General features: G+C 57.2%; 1 protein-coding gene across 1 annotated transcript in view; it reads right to left on the bottom strand.

The window, feature by feature from the left end:
- Positions 1 to 15,873: 15,873 nt before the first annotated feature.
- TRIM28 (tripartite motif containing 28) overlaps positions 15,874 to 18,201 on the bottom strand; it is a 60,512-nt gene continuing 58,184 nt past the window's right edge. The window contains exons 17-18 of the mRNA XM_054009787.1: positions 17,936 to 18,070; positions 15,874 to 17,089 (exon numbers count right to left, since the gene is read on the bottom strand). Of these exons, the coding sequence (XP_053865762.1) occupies positions 16,868 to 17,089; positions 17,936 to 18,070 (357 nt within the window). The 3' untranslated portion in view covers positions 15,874 to 16,867. The remainder of the gene's footprint in view (positions 17,090 to 17,935; positions 18,071 to 18,201) is intronic.

Genomic DNA, 18,201 nt, shown 5'->3' with positions numbered 1-18,201 from the left:
ATCTCTTGAATAACAGTGATACAATTGTAACTCCGTAATTCTAATTGTTTTACCATTTACTATTTCATTCATTTTAATAAAAAGTCTTCATGACTAGATCTGTCACACCCCCGAGGGTCCCTTATACATTCTGTGGAGCCTGATTCGAGACACAAACTTTTATCTTCTGATCAAACAGACAGATTGGGGAGCCTAAACCTATACTAATGAAATATTATTAATTAAAAATGAATTAACATTAAATTAGATTAAGTTGATAAATTAAATCAACATTACTAACACACCCCAAATCAGGCTGCAAGGGGTGACCCGATCAAAGCGACTGGCCAGGAAAGTGATTGTGGCTGCAGTGAAGAGACGAGGAGGGACGGAGGGCTGACAGTGCAGGTTCATAGACTATGGGCCAGAAGGGACCTTTGTGGAGTGGGGGTCTGCTCACCAGCTTGGGGGGGGGGGTGTTGTGGAGACCAGCCCCATGGCTCTGCAGGGCCAGTGCGGATCTGACGGTGGTGGGTGTGCTGAGACCCCCGCCCATCGTGCTGCCCAGCACTGTCTCCTTTTTCTCCCCCGGCTGTTTGTTTGTCTATAGCATCTATTCTTGTGTGTTCCACTTAGATTGGAATCTGCCTGGGGCAGGGGCTGTCATTTTGGTCAGGGTTTGAATAGCACCCAGCCCAATAGGGCTCTGGGACAGGGCAGGGGCTTCTAGCTCTACCATAATACCCCTAATAAATAATGTACAGCACCTAGCACACTGGGGTCCTGTCGCAGTATAAGGGGTGGTGCGTTCTCCCCCCACCCTCAGTTCCTTCTTCCCAGACAACTCTGACAGAGGGTGGGATGTGGAATGGACATGAGCAACACACCTCGAAGAACACCAGTTACGGAAAAGGTAACGGTCTTTTCTTCTTCAAGTGATTGCTCAATGTGTATTCTACAATAGGTGATTCCAAGCTATATCTGGTGGAGGTAGGAAGGAGTTCACAAATTCTCGGGAGGGAGCATAGCTCTGGCGAACCTGGCGTCCTCCCTGGTCTGGGAGACGATCGCATAATGCGAGGTGAACGTGTGAACTGAAGACCACGTGGCAGCTCTGCAAAAGTAGTGAATGGAGACATGGGCTAAAAGGGCAGCTGACGAGCCTTGTGCCCTAGTCGAGTGTGCCCTCAGGATGGACGGCGGAGGGATTCCTGCCAGGTGATAACAGGTACGGATGCACGGGGTGATCTAATTGGAGAGGTGCTAAGTCCTCCCCACGGCCGCCCCCTTCCCCCCGACGGCCACAGCGCCTTCCAGCTGTGTCGTCCCCACGGCCGCCCCCTTCCCCCCGACGGCCACAGCGCCTTCCAGCTGTGTCGTCCCCACGGCCGCCCCCTTCCCCCCGACGGCCACAGCGCCTTCCAGCTGTGTCCTCCCCACGGCCGCCCCTTCCCCCGACGGCCACAGCGCCTTCCAGCTGTGTCCTCCCCACGGCCGCGCCTTCCAGCTGTGTCCTCCCCACGGCCGCCCCTTCCCCCTGACGGCCACAGCGCCTTCCAGCTGTGTCGTCCCCACGGCCGCCCCCTTCCCCCGACGGCCACAGCGCCTTCCAGCTGTGTCCTCCCCATTGGCCAAGGCGATGAACAGCTGCAAAGACTTCCTGAACGGCTTAGTCCTCTCCAGGTAAAAAGCCAGAGCACATCTTACATCCAGCGTGTGGAGGCGGCGCTCCTCGCTGAATGCATGGGGCGGAGGACCGGCAGGAAAGTGTCCTGACTCAGGTGGTAGGCAGAGACCACCTTCGGGAGGAACAAAGGATGTGGGCGGAGCTGGACCTTATCCTTATGGAACACCGTGTACGGGGGGGGGGGGGGCCTGTCAGCTGGGCCAGCACCAAGTTCAGATCCCACTGCAGGACTGGAGGCATAACAGACGATCCAATCCCTTGAGAAATTGGGCAGTAGCAGCATGGGAAAATACCATGTGCCCCTGCACCAGTGGGTGGAAGGCCGATATGGCCGCCAAGTACACCTTGATGGATGTCGGCACCAGGCCCTGGGCTCCAAGGTGAAGGAGGTAGTTCAAGGTGAGCTGGATCGAGGCAGCCCATGGGGGAAAACGCCCCGCTCAGCCGCCCATTGGGAAAACTGAGACCAATGTGCCAAATAGGTTCGGTGCACGGAGGGTCACCTGCTTTCCAAGAGGACGTGCTGAACCTCTTCTGCGCATGTCCTTTCCTCACAGCCGAACCATTGAGCAGCCATGCCGGGAGGTGGAGAGCCACTAGGTGGGGCTGGAGGAGGCAGTCCTTGGAGAGCAGGTCCAGGCGGGACGGTAACGGCCATGGCGGGACGACCGCCATGCTCGTGAGGGTCCCGTACCAATGCTGCCTGGGCCATGCCGGGGCAATCAGGAGGACCCGGGCCCTGTCCGTCTATCTTTTCCAGGACCTTGCCAATCAGCAGGAGTGGGGGGAAGGTATAGAGGAACCAGCCTGACCAGGACAGGAGGAAGGACCCCCCCCCGCCCCCCGCACCAGAACTGGGGACAGTGACGGTTCTGCCGAGTCATGAACAGGTCCACCTGGGGAGTTCCCCACTCTTGGAAAAGTCTGGGCACCATCTCTGGGTGAAGAGACCACTCGGGCTGAGAGGAGAAGTCCCTGCTCAAGCGATCCGCCTGCGAGTTCCGGGCACCTGGTAGGCCTGTAGGCAAATGTTGTGGGCTATACAGAAGTCCCACAGCTTGAGGGCTTCCAGGCAGAGGGCAGAAGATCAGGCCCTGCCTTGCTTGTTGATGTAAAACATCAAGGCCGTGTTGTTCACGAGAACCCTGACCACCCTGCCCTCCAGGTGCGAGCAGAAGGCCAAGCATGCCAGCCGGACCGCCCTGAGCTCCTTGATGTTTATGTGGAGGGGCAAATCCTGTGCAGACCACAGACCTTGGGTCTGAACGTCTCCCACATGGGCTCCCCACCCCAAGTCCGATGCGTCGGACACCAGTTCCATGGATGGGGACCTGCCTCTGAACATGATGTCCCCGGGGAGGACAACCATCATAGGGAGGTGATCACTGGTTTGGGCACAGTGAGGACCTTGTCCATCCTGTCTCCGGCCTGGGAGAACATCGAGGCCAACCACAGCTGGAGGGGCCTCATCCTGAGGCTGGCGTGATGAACCACATATGTGCACAGCAACATGTGACCGAAGAGCTGGAGATACACTCTGGCGGTTGTCTGTGGAAACCTTGTGACTATGTCGATGAGCCCTTTCAGGGGTGGCATCCAGGACCTCCCCAATAAGCGCTATATGTTGTACCGGGACTAATGTGGACTTGGTGTCTTTTACCAACAGGCCCAGAGTAGGGCACATGAACAGAAGGAGCACCACGTGGTCCCACACCTGTGACCGGGAGCTGCCCTTGACCAGCCAGTTGTCCAGATAGGGGAAGATCCGGACCCCCACGGCGCCTGACGTAGGCCACCACCACAGACATACACTTTGTAAATACCCTGAGGGAAGTGGACAGGCCAAACGGGAGGACCGTAAACTGGTAGCATTCCTGCCCAACCGTGAAACGGAGGAAGTGTCTGTTCCCCTCAAATATATGGATGTGGAAATACGCGTCCTACAGATCGAGGGCAGTGTACCAGGCCCCGGGATCCAGGGAGGGGATGATGGAGGCCAGGGAGACCATGCGGAACTTGAGCTTCACCATGTACCAGTTTAGGCCTCGCAGCTCCAGGGTGGGCCTACGCCCCCCTTTCGCCTTCGGGATAAGGAAATAGCGGGAGTACTACCCCTTGCGTTTGAACTCCGCAGGCACCACTTCCAACGCTCCTAGGCCAAGGAGCCACCCCACTTCCTGCTCGAGCAGAGTCTCATGAGAGTGGTCCCCCCGGAGGGATGGGGGCAGAGGGTGATTGGGCAGCGTAGAGGTAAACTGGAGGGTGTAGCTCCGAGAGATGGTGCTGAGGACCCATCGGTCCGAGGTCAGCCACGACCCCTCCAGGAGAAAAACACAACCTCATGAGCACTGGTAGGTTGCCCCCGGGCGTCCTGTCAAAACTGCCGTTTCCCTGCCTATTTGCCCTTGGAGGACCCAGGCTGGGGGACAGACAGTCTCTGTGGGGATTTTTTATAGTCCCGTGACTTTTTATAAGGGGGCTCATATTTAGAGTGGGTGGCCTGGGTGGGAGCCTGCTGCAGCTTAAACTTAGGTCTAGCCAGAGCCGGAACATAGAGGCCAAGAGTCTTAAGGGTAGTGTGGGAATCCTTCAGGCCGTGCAGTTTTATATCCGTCTGTTCCACAAACGGAGCCTTGTTGTCAAACGGGAGGTCCTGCAGGGACGTCTGCGCCTCGCTGGCCAGCCCAGAGAGCAAGAGCCATGACACCCATCTCATGGACACCGCCGAGGCCCTGGACCGCGCGGCTGTGTCTGCCGCATCCGACGCTGCCTGCAGTGTCACCCTGGCAGCCGCTGTGCCCGCCTCCACCAGCGCTTTGAACTCCTTCCTGTCCTGCTCCTCGCAGGAGTCCTCAAACTTGGACAGAGAGCCCTGTAGATTGAACTCAGACTGGCCCAGGAGAGCCTGATGGTTCGCCAACCGTAACGGGAAGTTCAAGGACGAATAAATTTTTCTCCCAAATGAATCCAGCCTCCTTAAATCTTTATTTTTCGGAGTAGGGGCTGTTTGGCCTTGCCATTCTCTGTGGTTGACCGACTCGACCACCAGGGAGTTAGGAGCAGGGTGGGTGTATAGGTATTCATGCCCCTTGTGTTCCACTCTCTTAGAGATGGGGGCCAGTGAGGCTGGGATTTGCCACAAGGCATTTGAAATTTTCACCACCCTGCCCGGTACCGAGGCAGACAGGACATTAGAAAGGGAGTCCAAGGGCTCCTCCACCTCCTCTGCCTGAAGGTTGAGGTTTGATGCCACCTTTTTCAATAACTCCTGATGGGCTTTAGAGTCCTCCTGTGGGACGGAGGGGCCGTAATCACCTCATGAGGGAAGGGTAAGGAGGCAGGTGCGGTACTTTGCGTGTCCACCGGCACTGGACGATCCACCACCTGGTCGCTCTCCGGGCACGGTCCCGAAGATGCACGTTCCACCGACTCCTTCCTCGGAGGCCAGGAGGAGGCCAACAGCTGTTCCGAGGCTCCTGCTGCCGAGCGAGCCCCACGGGGGGCTGCGTCGGGGGCCACGGGGCCCAGTGCCACTACATCTGCTGTGGCACCGGCGGAGCAAGCTGTTTGGCCTGGCTGGCCTGACCCATCGATGGACGATTACGAAGGGAGGCCGGGGTCACGTATGACCTGCTGGTGTCCCTGGACTGGGAGGAGCGGAGGCCCCGGGAGCGATGCCGACCACGAGACCGTGACCCCGACGTGGAGGAACAGTAGTGCCAGTAGCAGCTGCTCAGTGATCGTCTCCGGCAGGTGGATCCGTGGTGGTGACGCGCTGGCGATTGACGCCTGTGGCTGCAGGAGCGGTGCCATGGCGGGGTCCTAGAGCGAGACGACGAATGGGAATGGCGTTGACGTTTGTATCGCGACTGGCTACAATAGTCCCTCTGAGACGAGGACCTTCAGCGGCGTCTGGCTCGGTCCTGTCGGTGTCCGCTCCTCGAGGCGGAGTGGTGCCTGGAGTCTATCAGACGGAACCCAGCCAGACAACATGGTGGGGATCCACGGCGACCTTCATGGGACGGTCGCTGAGCAGCGAACAGTGTCGGGAACATTCCCTCGACCGTCACGGTCCCTCCGGTCACCAGTACCGAGCTGGGGGCAACTGCGGAGATCCCAGTGGCGGCTTGCCTCTGGACTGCGGGGCCAACGTTGGCGGTGCTCCTGGTACTGGCATGGACATAACGTCCCTCTGGCATGGAGGGCATCCAGACAAGCCTGCTCAGAATGGGCCGGGCTATTCCGGTCGACAAGAGTCGGAGGCCTAGAGGCCGATGGGGACCGAGGACTGCCCAACATGGGTCTAACCTTTCCCCGCCAGTCTTGCTCCAGTGCCGCGGCGAAGGTCTCTTCTTAGCCTTCTTGGCGTGCCCCGCGGACAGGGAGCAGTGCCGACTGGTAGATGGCACCAGGGGTTGTCGCTCACTGGTACCATGGTACCTGGTGCCAACTCGGAGCGGCGCGCCAGAGTTGGGCTCAATACCGACTTCATCAGGATGGCCCAGAGCCCAACATCTCTCTCGGTCTGAGGCTTGAACGACTTGCGAATCTTGCAGCGATCGCTGAGATGGGTTTTGCCCAAACAGCATAAACAGTCCATGGGCGGATCACTCACTGGCATCGGTTGCCTACAAGTGTAACACAACTTAAAACCCAGGGCGCAGGGCATGCCCTGGCCCAGGCGCACCAACAAAACTAAACTAAACTACTAAAGACAGGTACCATACACTGAGCGAACAAGCGTTCTGGGGACGAGCTGCAGCAAAGCTGGAGCAGAGCAGTTCCGAAGCACCTTCACTGGCAGCAAGAAGGAACTGAGGGTGGGGGGAGTGCACAGCGCCCCTTATACCGCACCATGGAGGTGCCACTCCAGGGGTCGCTCCCCTACAGATACTGCTAGGGGAAAAACGGACACCAGTGCATGTGTTGGGCACGTACAGCTAATGTGGAACACACATGAGCAATCACTCGAAGAACAATAGGTCTTTGAAGATGCTAATCTCTCAGCTTCCTGTAGATGCTGCAAATAAACTTTTGAGTTATGGCTGCAGGGTCATGTGATCATGTCACCTGGTACTGGAATCCATCTTGGAATACCAGTACTTTTCCACTGATTGGTATGGGAACTAAATTTGAAAGCAAAAGGTTCCCGCCCCATGCAAAATCTGTTTAAAGATGGGGAGTGATATAATCAGGATAGTTCTTCACTGAATCCCCACCCAGGATGACTGGAAAAATCAGAAACAAAGAGAGAGCTGAGCCCAGGTTGGAAGGGTATCTGGTCTGAGAAAGAAATACCTGGAGTTTTAAGCTGCAAGCAAAAGCAACTTGCTTGCAAGAATCTCTGCAGTCTGCCTAAAACAGTATTTAGGGTGAGAATTTGCTACTTGTATCAGTTTCTTTAGTACCTTAAGCTTAGTTTGCATGTTTTATTTGCTCAGTAATCTACTCGGATCTGTTTACTATCCCTTATAACATACAATCTAGAGCTTTTTAACTTGTTTTTGTTCTCTCTCAAACCAGGTTGTGGAATTTGTAACTAGGGGCAGAAAACTGCATCTCTTCCTCCACACTGAGGGAGCAAATTTCATGCACTTATGCTGTAATTCTCTGTGCAGCAGATGATACAATTTTGGGTGTACAGTCCGGGGGAGGGGGTGTGCACTAGCAATTGCTTAGCTGGGCTCTCCCACATAAAGCCAATCTCGGCATGGGTGTGAAACTGGAGCTGGGTGCGGCCCTACCTCTGTGTGTGCTGGAAGGGGACTTGAGAGCCTGTCACAACAGCTGTGTAAAGGAAGCCCAGGCTGATGGGTCAGTCGAGCTCAGTGGTACCCCAGTTCTTAGTGACAACTGGGGGAGGAACCCATCACAATGGTCTCTGAGCCGCAGAAAACCACACTGGATAAAAGAGGGAGTGGGTGATGCAGCAGGGTGCTTGGTCCAAGCCAAGGCTTGGATGAATATGAAAACTCCCTGGTGGGGGTTGGTGGACTGACCCCTAGACAGAGCCCTTGCTGATCTCTGGTAAGAGGCCCGCTTGTAGGCCCTTTGGTTTAAAATGTTTTCTGTGCAATGCTTTCACTTAATAAATATATTTGCTTAGAAAGAGCTGGGCAGTAGCTAACCGTGTTTATAGCCTCTGAGGAGAAAGCGAAGTGCAGGCACTGGGGAATTCACACTGGAGGCAGGTAACTGTGCAGCCTGGAAACACTCTGGCCAGGAGGAAGACCCCCCAGTCTGGTGAAGAGCCAGGAGCCGGACAGGAGCAGCTGGCCTGAACTGAGATACATGCACCCTTGTAAGCTCTCTGGAGCAGGCTCCAGCTTTTTGCTATACAGACAGCAGCAAGTGGGGGATTGCAGTACAGCGGATTACAGCGCCAAAACCCAAGTTGAAGTTCTGGCCCAAAGGATGAGTATGGGGGCCTGCCTTTCCCATCAGTAGCAGGGGGCATCCATTTGCCCACTTGTGGCAGCTGTAGGAAATCATTAAACCTGCACAGGTTGGAGCTAGACATTCACACGCTTTGTTGTGCCATCAGCCACCCTGACACCAGAGTATCATGCAGTTGGTAGGGGTAGATGCAGGCAAAGCAGGGACAGCTGCTCTGAGGGGGAAGGTGGTGGATGGGAAATTGGGGGAAATTGCCCCAAGACCCAGAACTATGCCAGGGAGATGGGAACATGGCAGATGCTCCAGAGGCTACTTGGAAATTCCCTGAGGGGATCATAGAAATTCAGGGGACCAGGTTCCTGGGAGGAGCCGGTTTAAATCCTCTTCAAAATCCTGTGTTTGTCCTTACTGCTACCTGTAACTTCTAAAACTAAAATCCCCGAGTTACCTATTTCTATGCCAGCCTGGACTTAAGTCAGTTTCACTCTTTCCCCCACTACAGAAAAGACGGTTACTCACCGTTGTAACTGTTGTTCTTCGAGATGTGTTGCTCATATCCATTCCATTAGGTGTGTGCGCGCCGCGTGCACGATCGTCGGAAGATTTTCTACCCTAGCAACACCGGCGGGTCGGCTGTGGAGCCCCCTAGAGTGGCGCCTTCATGGCGCTGAATATATACCCCAGCCGACCCGGCGCCCCCTCAGTTCCTTCTTGCCGGCTACTCCGACAGTGGGGACGGGGGGCGGGTTTGGAATGGATATGAGCAACACATCTCGAAGAACAACAGTTACAACGGTGAGTAACCGTCTTTTCTTCTTCGAGTGCTTGCTCATATCCATTCCATTAGGTGACTCCCAAGCCCAACTTAGGTGGTGGGGTCGGAGTGAGACATTGCCGTGTGCAAAACCGCTGATCCGAAGGCAGCATCGTCCCTGGACTGCTGCACTAGTGCATAGTGAGCTGTAAACGTGTGGACTGATGACCAAACCGCCGCTCTACAAATGTCCTGTATCGGAACATGTGCCAGGAAAGCAGTCGAGGAGGCTTGGGCCCTCGTGGAGTGAGCGGTGAGGTGCGGTGCTGAGACACCTGCCAGGTCATAGCAAGTCCGGATGCAAGACGTAATCCAGGAGGATAGGCGCTGTGAGGAGACCGGTGAGCCTTTCATTCGGTCGGCCACTGCAACGAAGAGCTGCGTCGTCTTTCTAAAGTGCTTTGTGCGGTCAATATAGAAGGCCAGGGCCCTTCGTACGTCCAGGGAATGCAAGCGTTGATCCTGGCGAGTGGCATGTGGTTTGGGATGAAAGACCGGGAGAAAGATGTCCTGGTTGATGTGAAAAGGAGAAACCACCTTAGGGAGAAAGGCAGGATGTGGACGAAGCTGCACTTTATCCTTATGGAAAACTGTATAAGGGGGCTCGGATGTCAGCGCCCTGAGTTCAGAAACGCGCCTTGCTGAGGTGATGGCTACGAGGAAGGCTGTCTTCCAGGATAGGTACAGAAGTGAACAGGTGGCCAGTGGCTCAAATGGAGGACCTGTGAGCTTGGAGAGAACCAGGTTGAGGTCCCACGTCGGGACGGGCTGACGTTGTTGTGGGTACATCCGGTCTAAGCCCTTGAGGAATCTAACGACCATCGGGTTAGAGAATACCGAGGACGCGAGTTCCCCTGGGTGAAAGGCCGATATAGCGGCCAGGTGAACCCTAATTGAAGATATCGCCAACCCCTGATGTTTTAGGGAGAGGAGATACTCCAAAATGAGAGGAATGGGTGCCTGCAACGGGGACGTGGCTCGTTGTTCGCACCAACAGGAGAACCGCTTCCACTTGGCCAGGTACGTGGTGCGTGTTGAGGGCTTCCTACTGCTCAGCAGAATCTGTTGGACAGAGTGCGAGCATTGCTGCTCTGCCTGGGTGAACCATGGAGCAGCCACGCCGTGAGGTGGAGTGATTGCAGGTCGGGGTGACGCAGCCGGCCGTGGTCCTGCGTGATGAGATCCGGATACAACGGAAGCGGGATCGGTGTCTGAACCGAGAGTTCCAACAGTGTGGTGTACCAATGTTGTCTCGGCCACGCTGGAGCGACCAGAATTACCTGTGCCTGGTCTCTGCGCAATTTGAGCAGTACCTTGTGGACCAGAGGAAACGGAGGGAAGGCGTAAAACAGGTGGTCTTTCCAGGGAAGGAGAAACGCATCCGAGAGGGAGCCCGGAGCTCGACCTTGTAGGGAGCAGAACACGTGGCACTTCCTGTTGTCTCGGGATGCAAACAGGTCTACCTGGGGAAACCCCCACCTCTGGAAGATGGAATGTATGATGTCCGGACGGATAGACCACTCGTGCGTCTGGAAGGACCTGCTGAGTCGGTCCGCTAGAGTGTTCTGGACTCCAGGGAGGAACGATGCCGTGAGGTGGATTGAGTGGGCGATGCAGAAGTCCCACAGGCGAATAGCCTCTTGGCATAGGATTGACGAACGTGCTCCTCCTTGCTTGTTGATGTAAAACATGGCCGTGGTGTTGTCGATGAGAACTAACACACATCGGCCACGTAGGAGGTTGAGAAATGCCTGGCACGCCAGGCGCACCGCCATCAGTTCCCGAACATTGATGTGCAGGGCTAGCTGGGATGCAGTCCACAGGCCCTGGGTATGGTGTTCGTTGAGATGGGCGCCCCAACCCAGAGATGAAGCGTCTGTGACCAGGTGCAGAGAGGGTTGTGGGGCGTGAAATGGCATCCCCTCGCAGACCACATTGTGATCTAGCCACCAGGTGAGGGAGGTCAGGACCGAGATCGGGACCGTGACCACCATGTTCAGGCTGTCCCGATGTGGACGGTATATTGAAGACACCCAGGTTTGAAGTGGGCGAAGCCGAAGTCTGGCATACCTGGTTACGTACGTGCAGGAAGCCATGTGGCCCAGCAGGGTAAGGCACGACCTCACCGTGGTAGTTGGGAACGCCTGGAGCCCTTGAATGAGGCTCATGATGGTGCCAAATCGGTTGTCTGGCAGGATGGCTTGTGCACGTCTGGAGTCTAGAACTGCGCCTATGAATTCTATTCTCTGGGTAGGTTCTAGAGTGGATTTGTCCTTGTTGAGTAGGATGCCCAACTCGTTGAATGTGTGCACTATTATGTGGACGTGAGCTTGAACTTGCTCCTTGGTGCGACCGCGTACCAGCCAGTCGTCTAGGTACGGGAACACCTGTATCCCTTGCCGACGAAGGTACGCTGCCACGACAGCCATACATTTCGTGAACACTCTTGGGGCCGAGGATAGGCCGAAGGGAAGGACTGCAAATTGGTAGTGCACCATGTTTACCACGAATCGCAGGAAGCGTCTGTGAGGTGGGTAAATTGAGATGTGAAAGTATGCGTCTTTCATGTCGAGGGCGGCGAACCAGTCTCCAGGATCGAGGGAAGGGATAATGGCCCCCAAAGAGACCATGCGGAACTTCAACTTTACTACGAATTTGTTGAGTCCGCGCAAGTCCAAGATGGGCCGCAGACCTCCTTTGGACTTGGGGATCAGGAAGTAACGGGAATAAAATCCCCTGCCCCTTAACTCTACTGGAACCTCCTCTATGGCCCCCATGGCCAGGAGCGTAGAAACCTCCTGAATAAGAAGTTGCTCGTGAGAAGGGTCCCTGAAGAGGGACGGGGAAGGGGGGTGGGAGGGGGGGATAGAAGAAAATTGGATAGCGTATCCCCTCTCCACCGTGCGGAGGACCCAACGGTCCGAAGTTATAAGGGACCAAGCACGGTGGAAGTGGGAGAGGCGATCCCGAAAGGAGGGGGTTGGATCCTGGGGGATGACTGGGGCGCCGTCCTCGACCGCACCTTCAAAAGTTCTGCCTGGGGCCTGAAGGTGGTCTAGGTGGCCCCTGGTTTTGGCCGGGTTGAGGGCCGGTCCACCTTCTTCTACCACCTCGCCCTCGCCTCCTGGCCGAGTCCTGTCTCTGACGAGGTGGGGGGGGGGTAGAAGCGCTGAGGCTGCGGCCTAAATGGCCTGCGCTGAGGGCCCACAACATGCATCCCCAGGGAGCGCATGATTGTTCTCGAGTCCTTTAGGCTCTGCAGGCGAGAGTCCGTTTTGTCTGAGAACAATCCGTGTCCCTCAAAGGGGAGATCCTGTAGGGTTTGCTGCAGCTCCGGAGGCAAACCCGAGACCTGAAGCCAGGAGATCCTACGCATAGCGATACCCGAAGCCAGGGTCCTCGCAGCTGAGTCTGCTATGTCCAAGGAGGCCTGCAAGGAGGTCCGAGCCACCTTCTTGCCCTCCTCTACCATGGCTCCAAACTCTTCCCTGGACTCTTGGGGAATCAGCTCCTTAAACTTACCCATAGAGTTCCAGGAGTTGAAACTGTAGCGGCTCAGCAGCGCCTGCTGGTTCGCTGCTCTAAGTTGTAGCCCTCCGGCTGAGTAAACCTTACGGCCAAACAAATCGAGCCGCTTAGCCTCTTTTGATTTAGGCGCTGCAGCCTGCTGGCCGTGGCGCTCTCGTGCGTTCACTGATTCCACCACCAGTGAACACGGTTGGGGGTGGGTATACAAGTACCCATAGTCCTTAGACGGGACAAAGTATTTCCTTTCCACCCCTCTCGCTGTGGGTGGGATAGAGGCAGGAGTCTGCCATATCGTATCCGCATTCATTTGAATCGTGCGGATCAGGGGTAACACTACCCTCGATGGGGCATCCGCTCCAAGGATATTCACGATCGGGTCGTGAACCTCCACTATCTCCTCCGCCTGCAGGTCCATATTACGGGCCATCCTGCGCAGAAGATCCTGGTGAGCCCGAAGATCTATTGGAGGCGGGCCTGTGCACGATGTGCCCGCCACTGCCTCATCGGGAGAAGAAGAGGAAGATGCCTGCGGTGGAACAGGATCCAAGGGCTGGTCCTGGTCTCCCTGTTCCTGGGCTGGAGCATCACCTGTGCCTGGGTCCAGGGTGTCAGGTGGTGTGGACCCAGAGGCCTCCATGCCCCCTGGCGGAGGCCGAGAGATGGTGGACTCCGGGGTCCCTCTGACGGAGTGACCGGAGCGAGAGGTCGACGCAATTGGAGCCCCTTGCGCCTGATGGTACGCCCACGGGGTCCAGAACGACCAGTGAGATGGGCCATGAGCAGGGTCCTCTGCTACCTCCTGCCAATGGCCTATGTCCTGCTCCTCGGCTTGACCCTGAGGGGGGTATGCCGATCTCGATACTTCCTCAGAGGAGCGGGACACCGATCTCGATGGCCATGGCGGTGCCGAGTGCGTCGAGACGAATCCCGTGGGATGCGGTGCCGCACGGTGCCGGTCCGGGGATGTTCTATCTCCACGCGGTGCCGGCGATCGGTGCCGGGACCGCGACCGGTGCCGATGACCTCGTCGGTGCCGGGAGTCGGATCTGGACCTCGACGAGGACCTGGAGTATGCCCGGTGCCGGGAGCGGCCTCTCGACGTCGAGCGTCGACCGTAGCGGTGCCGAGAGCTACGTCTCGACGTTGATCGGTGCCGACGATCATATCGGTGCCGAGACGTAGAGCGGTGCCGCGAAGAAGATCTTGGCCGCGAGTACGACCGGTGCCGAGATGATATTCGGTGCCGGGACTGCGAGCGGCGTGGGGACCTGCTTCGGGACCTGGAGCGGTGCCGAGGTTCCAATCCTTGTGGAGGGCGCATCAAGGCCGGTTTCCCCCTCGACTGGACCGGGCGAGTCAGCGGTGCAGTCGGTGCCGGTGGTTGAGGCGGTGCCGGCTCCGTGAGAGCTATTAAGTCTCTCGCCGCCGCGAAGGTCTCTGGAGTCGACGGTAGGCACTGTATCACCGCCGGCCTCGGTGGAGACGCTATCTGCACCGGACTCAACGGCTTCGGTGCCGGAGTCGACGGTGCTGGAGGCACCTGTTTCCTTTGCTCCACCGGCGGACGCGGCTCTACCCCCGGCACTGGGGGAGCTGGCGTCTTCGGCACGGACGTCCCCGTTTTATGGGCTTTTTTATGCCCCGGGGATAATGATCGGCGCCGAGGCACTGCTTGCGGTGCCGACGAGGTCCGGTGCCGGGGAGGCTTGTCTGACGCCACTCGCGTGGTCGTCAAAGCCGGTGCTGCCGGTGCACTGCGCACCGAGGTGCTAGGCGCCGGGGTCTGGCCCGTAGAGGGAGTGTCCGGGCTAAGTGCCGCCTCCATCAGGAGTTGCCTGAGCCGAAAGTCCCGCTCCTTCTTGGTCCTTGGTCTGAAGGCCTTACAGATCTTGCACTTATCTGTTTGGTGTGACTCTCCCAGGCACTTCAGACAGGAGTCGTGCGGGTCGCTCGTGGGCATAGGCTTCGCGCAGGAGGCGCACTGCTTGAAGCCGGGAGCGTTGGGCATGAGCCCGGCCCCGCGGCCGGGGAAGAAAGGGGGAGACGACCCCCTTAATCCCCTGAGCTACTTAGAGAAGTGGGCTGTAGTCCACGAAAGCTTATGCTCTAATAAATTTGTTAGTCTCTAAGGTGCCACAAGTACTCCTGTTCTTTTTGCGGATACAGACTAACACGGCTGTTACTCTGAAACTTGAGCTACTTAGAACAACTATAACAACTTTTTTAAAACTATTTAACTATTTAACTATAAACACTATAACTATAACTGCTAATAACCAACAAAGCTAGGGAGAGTGGAGAACAGCTAAGCAGCGCTCCACAGTTCCAACGACCGTCAGGGGCGGTAAGAAGGAACTGAGGGGGCGCCGGGTCGGCTGGGGTATATATTCAGCGCCATGAAGGCGCCACTCTAGGGGGCTCCACAGCCGACCCGCCGGTGTTGCTAGGGTAGAAAATCTTCCGACGATCGTGCACGCGGCGCGCACACACCTAATGGAATGGATATGAGCAAGCACTCGAAGAAGAAGTACTTGTTTTGGGAGGGTCCATCCCACAGCAACTCAGTTTGAAACACAGACTGGAGCCAGCATGCTTTCCCAGCACCATGGCTGGTTTGCACAGCAGCACTTTGGCCTTGACTGGTGTGCACACCAACCCCGCTTAGGAGGGATTTCAGCCCTTCACACCGTGTTGTGGTAGAGCTGGCTGCAAAACTAAAATCCTCCCCTCCATTTCTGTCAGTGTCTAAATTTCCCATGGAAGCCAACTGTTTCAGCAGAAGACTGGACTATAACTCCCATGATGCCCCAGTCTCCAACCCCCCTCGGAGAGGGACCATGGTGCATGATAGTAGATGTAAAGCCACTAGGGAGTCCGGGACACTCGCCCCCACAGAGCCAGAAGGGAGTTGTAGATCAGTTGGCATTTTCCACTATATTTCTGTTCTGAGGTGACTGAAGTTCTGGACTTCAACAGAACATTGTGGACCAGTTTCAGCTGCTGCACAACTTGGGGGCGGGAGGGACCAGCAGAGGTTTAAAAATGGTATTTGGGTGCCTCAACTCCAGCCCCAGAGCACCAAACAATTACTAGTTCTTTGCAGTAAGTCTGAGCACTTCACCAAGGTCCTCACTGCACAGCTGGGGAAACTGAGGCAGGGAGCTGGACACCCAGCAGGTAAAGGAGACCCCAGCATTCTACCCACTAGATCAGCAGTCCCCCTTAATCCTGTCTGTGCTCCACCCCCCAACCCCCCAGCCATGGTTGGGAGCCACAGCCACAGTTGAAGCCGAGAGCAGAGCTGTGGCCATGGGTGGGACTGGGAGCGGAGCCACGGTTGGGACCCAAGGACCAGAAGTGGAGCCACAGCCAGGAGATGGGGCCAGAGGAGGGCTGGATGAGGCTCCCTCCCCACCCTCCTGCGGGGGCTGGCCCGGCCCCGGGAAGGATGAGGCACCAGGCAAAGCAGTACATAAAACCCAAGATTTATTCCGTTCTCAGAGAAACAAGTTTCCATCGCACAGGTCGCAAACGGTTATCGGGGACATGAAAGAAGCCATCTAAAATATACAAGCGAAGCCCAGCCTGGGATCCCGTTGCACGCTGGAGAAGCAAAAAGAACCAGGCCAGAAAGCGGCTGCCCTGCCGGGACAGGTACAGGAGTCGGAATGGCCCTGCCTCGGGCGTCAGTTACAAAACCACTGAACCGCAGCTTCCCCTGGCATGGGCGAGGGGAGGGAGCACACTGGCATCGCAAGCAGGGGGAAGGGAGAGAAGGACGCAGCTAGAGAGCTGACAGTGGCTTGGAATAGCTTCAAAGGGGAGCGCTTGTGCCAGGGATGTTGAGATGAACATGGAGCAAACCCAGGGAGCTTCCCAGCAGGACAAGCTGTTGGGAACCAACCCCGCCAGCCTTTTTCCTCACTGAGCCACCTGCCCCCCCAGAGCCCCCTACAACCACCCCAAGATCCCACGCACATGGCAGCAGAGAGCAGCACTTCAGCCCAGGACCCCACAATCAGGGCAGGTGAGCCCAGGCGCTGGGCTAGGTCCCCAGCGCGGGCAGGGATGAGGGCCCAATGCCTAGTGCTCCACTAAACCCAGCCACGACCCTCTGACCTGACCCTGCCAGCAGATAGCTCCCCCAACCACCTTGCACTGAAATCCCAGAGGAAAGATGGGGGGACCCTGTGTGCGCCGCCCACTTGCAGTCAAGGCAAAGAGCAGCACCAGAGGGGGAGGTGGGTGTGTGACCCTCAACGCAAACCGTGTGTGAAGACTTCATGGCAAAGGAACGGGCATGGGGAGGAGAGGGCTCCCCATCAACAAAAATTTCAACTGGAGTGGGGGGCAGGACGTCCCGCTGCCGCCACGCGACCCGGGGCAAGAGGCAAGTCCCAGGCGCTTTTGGTCATTGCCTGCGGGACGCCGGGCGGCTGCTCCGGTCGATGCAGGCCAGCCCCTCACTCCTCCTCCCCAGCGCCTGCCGAGGCAGCGGGGGCCTCGCCCAGGGAGCCAGCAGGGGAGCTGCGGTGGGTGAAGCTGCTGCCGCTCTCGCTCCGCTGCTCATCTAGCGGGATGGGCTCCACCAGCGCCGAGGAGAACTTCCGGTCGCCGAAGGCGGCGCTCCACTTGGCCTCGAAGAAGCGCTGCAGCCCAATGATGGACTGGACATCCTCCTTGTCCTGGAGGAGGGGAGCACAGAGAGGCCGGGGGTCAGGAGCCACAGCCGCGAGACACCCACAATCTCCAAATCTGGGATATGCCCCCACATCATCCAAAATGGCCTGTGGCCTGCTCCCATAGCAGCCAGAGTCTCCCCACCCCTATGTCCCCCAGAACCAGGACACTCCTCCACTGTGACCCAGGAACCTGCTAGTGCTAACCGGCAGAGAGCAGCGTTTGACAGGATCCCCTGGGGTGCACACACAATTCACCCAAGGGTGGGGTCTCTACCAGGAGGCAGTAGCCCCATCAGTCCGTTGGTCACAGCAAGATGTATGTAGGGAGTTGTGTCTATGGTGGAAACTCTGCACTCAAGGTTTAGGGGTGAAGGCAGGTCACCAGAAGGGGGTGAACATGCTCCTCTCAGGGAGGAGAGGAGAGATGCTGCTTCTCCCCTGCCCACTGGGGCCATGTGCTTCACAGCTGACTGGGCTGAAAGCGGATGAAGAGATGGGGAAAGTTACAGGAAGAAAAAACAGGAGGCAGGGAGGCCGTTTCAGGGAAAAGGTGCCAGCAGCAGGTCTGAGAACCGTGGGTACCCAGGGGGACACTGGCCTGAAGAGAGTCAGCAGGGCCCACGTAGGCAGAGAGCGGAGGGCTGGGGTGGCCTGTGGAGTTGGGGAGCTGAGCCTCACTCAGGTACACACTAAGCACAGGTGGTAGCAAGGTGCCTCAGCTCTGGCCACCCCCGGGGTGTGCCCTGTACCCACCCTGCCTGACTCATTACAATCAGGACATGCCCCAGAAGGGACATGCCTCTCTCCCCACCGCCAACAGGGGAAGGAGGGTCCCAGGTCACCCCTCACCTCCGTCAGCTTGTTGAATTGCTTGATCATCCGCCAGACATCCTGGGCAAACTCCTCAGAGGAGCCGTAGGGTGGGGAGAGCTTCTCCTGCAGCCTGGCTCGGATCAGGGTCAGGTCGATGGTGTCCTGACCCTCCTGGGGGAAAACGGCAGGGGTCAGGCCTGGCCACACCGGCCAGAGGCCTCTGCCCTCCCTATCTCCTATGGCCCCTCTCCCCGCCAACCCACATGCCAGAAACCTTCTCCCCAGAATAGAGTCCCAGCATT

The sequence above is a fragment of the Malaclemys terrapin genome, chromosome 20 (assembly GCF_027887155.1).
Source record: "Malaclemys terrapin pileata isolate rMalTer1 chromosome 20, rMalTer1.hap1, whole genome shotgun sequence".
In the NCBI taxonomy this organism is placed as follows: Eukaryota; Metazoa; Chordata; order Testudines; family Emydidae; genus Malaclemys; species Malaclemys terrapin.
This window is presented reverse-complemented; position numbering and strand designations above follow the sequence as displayed.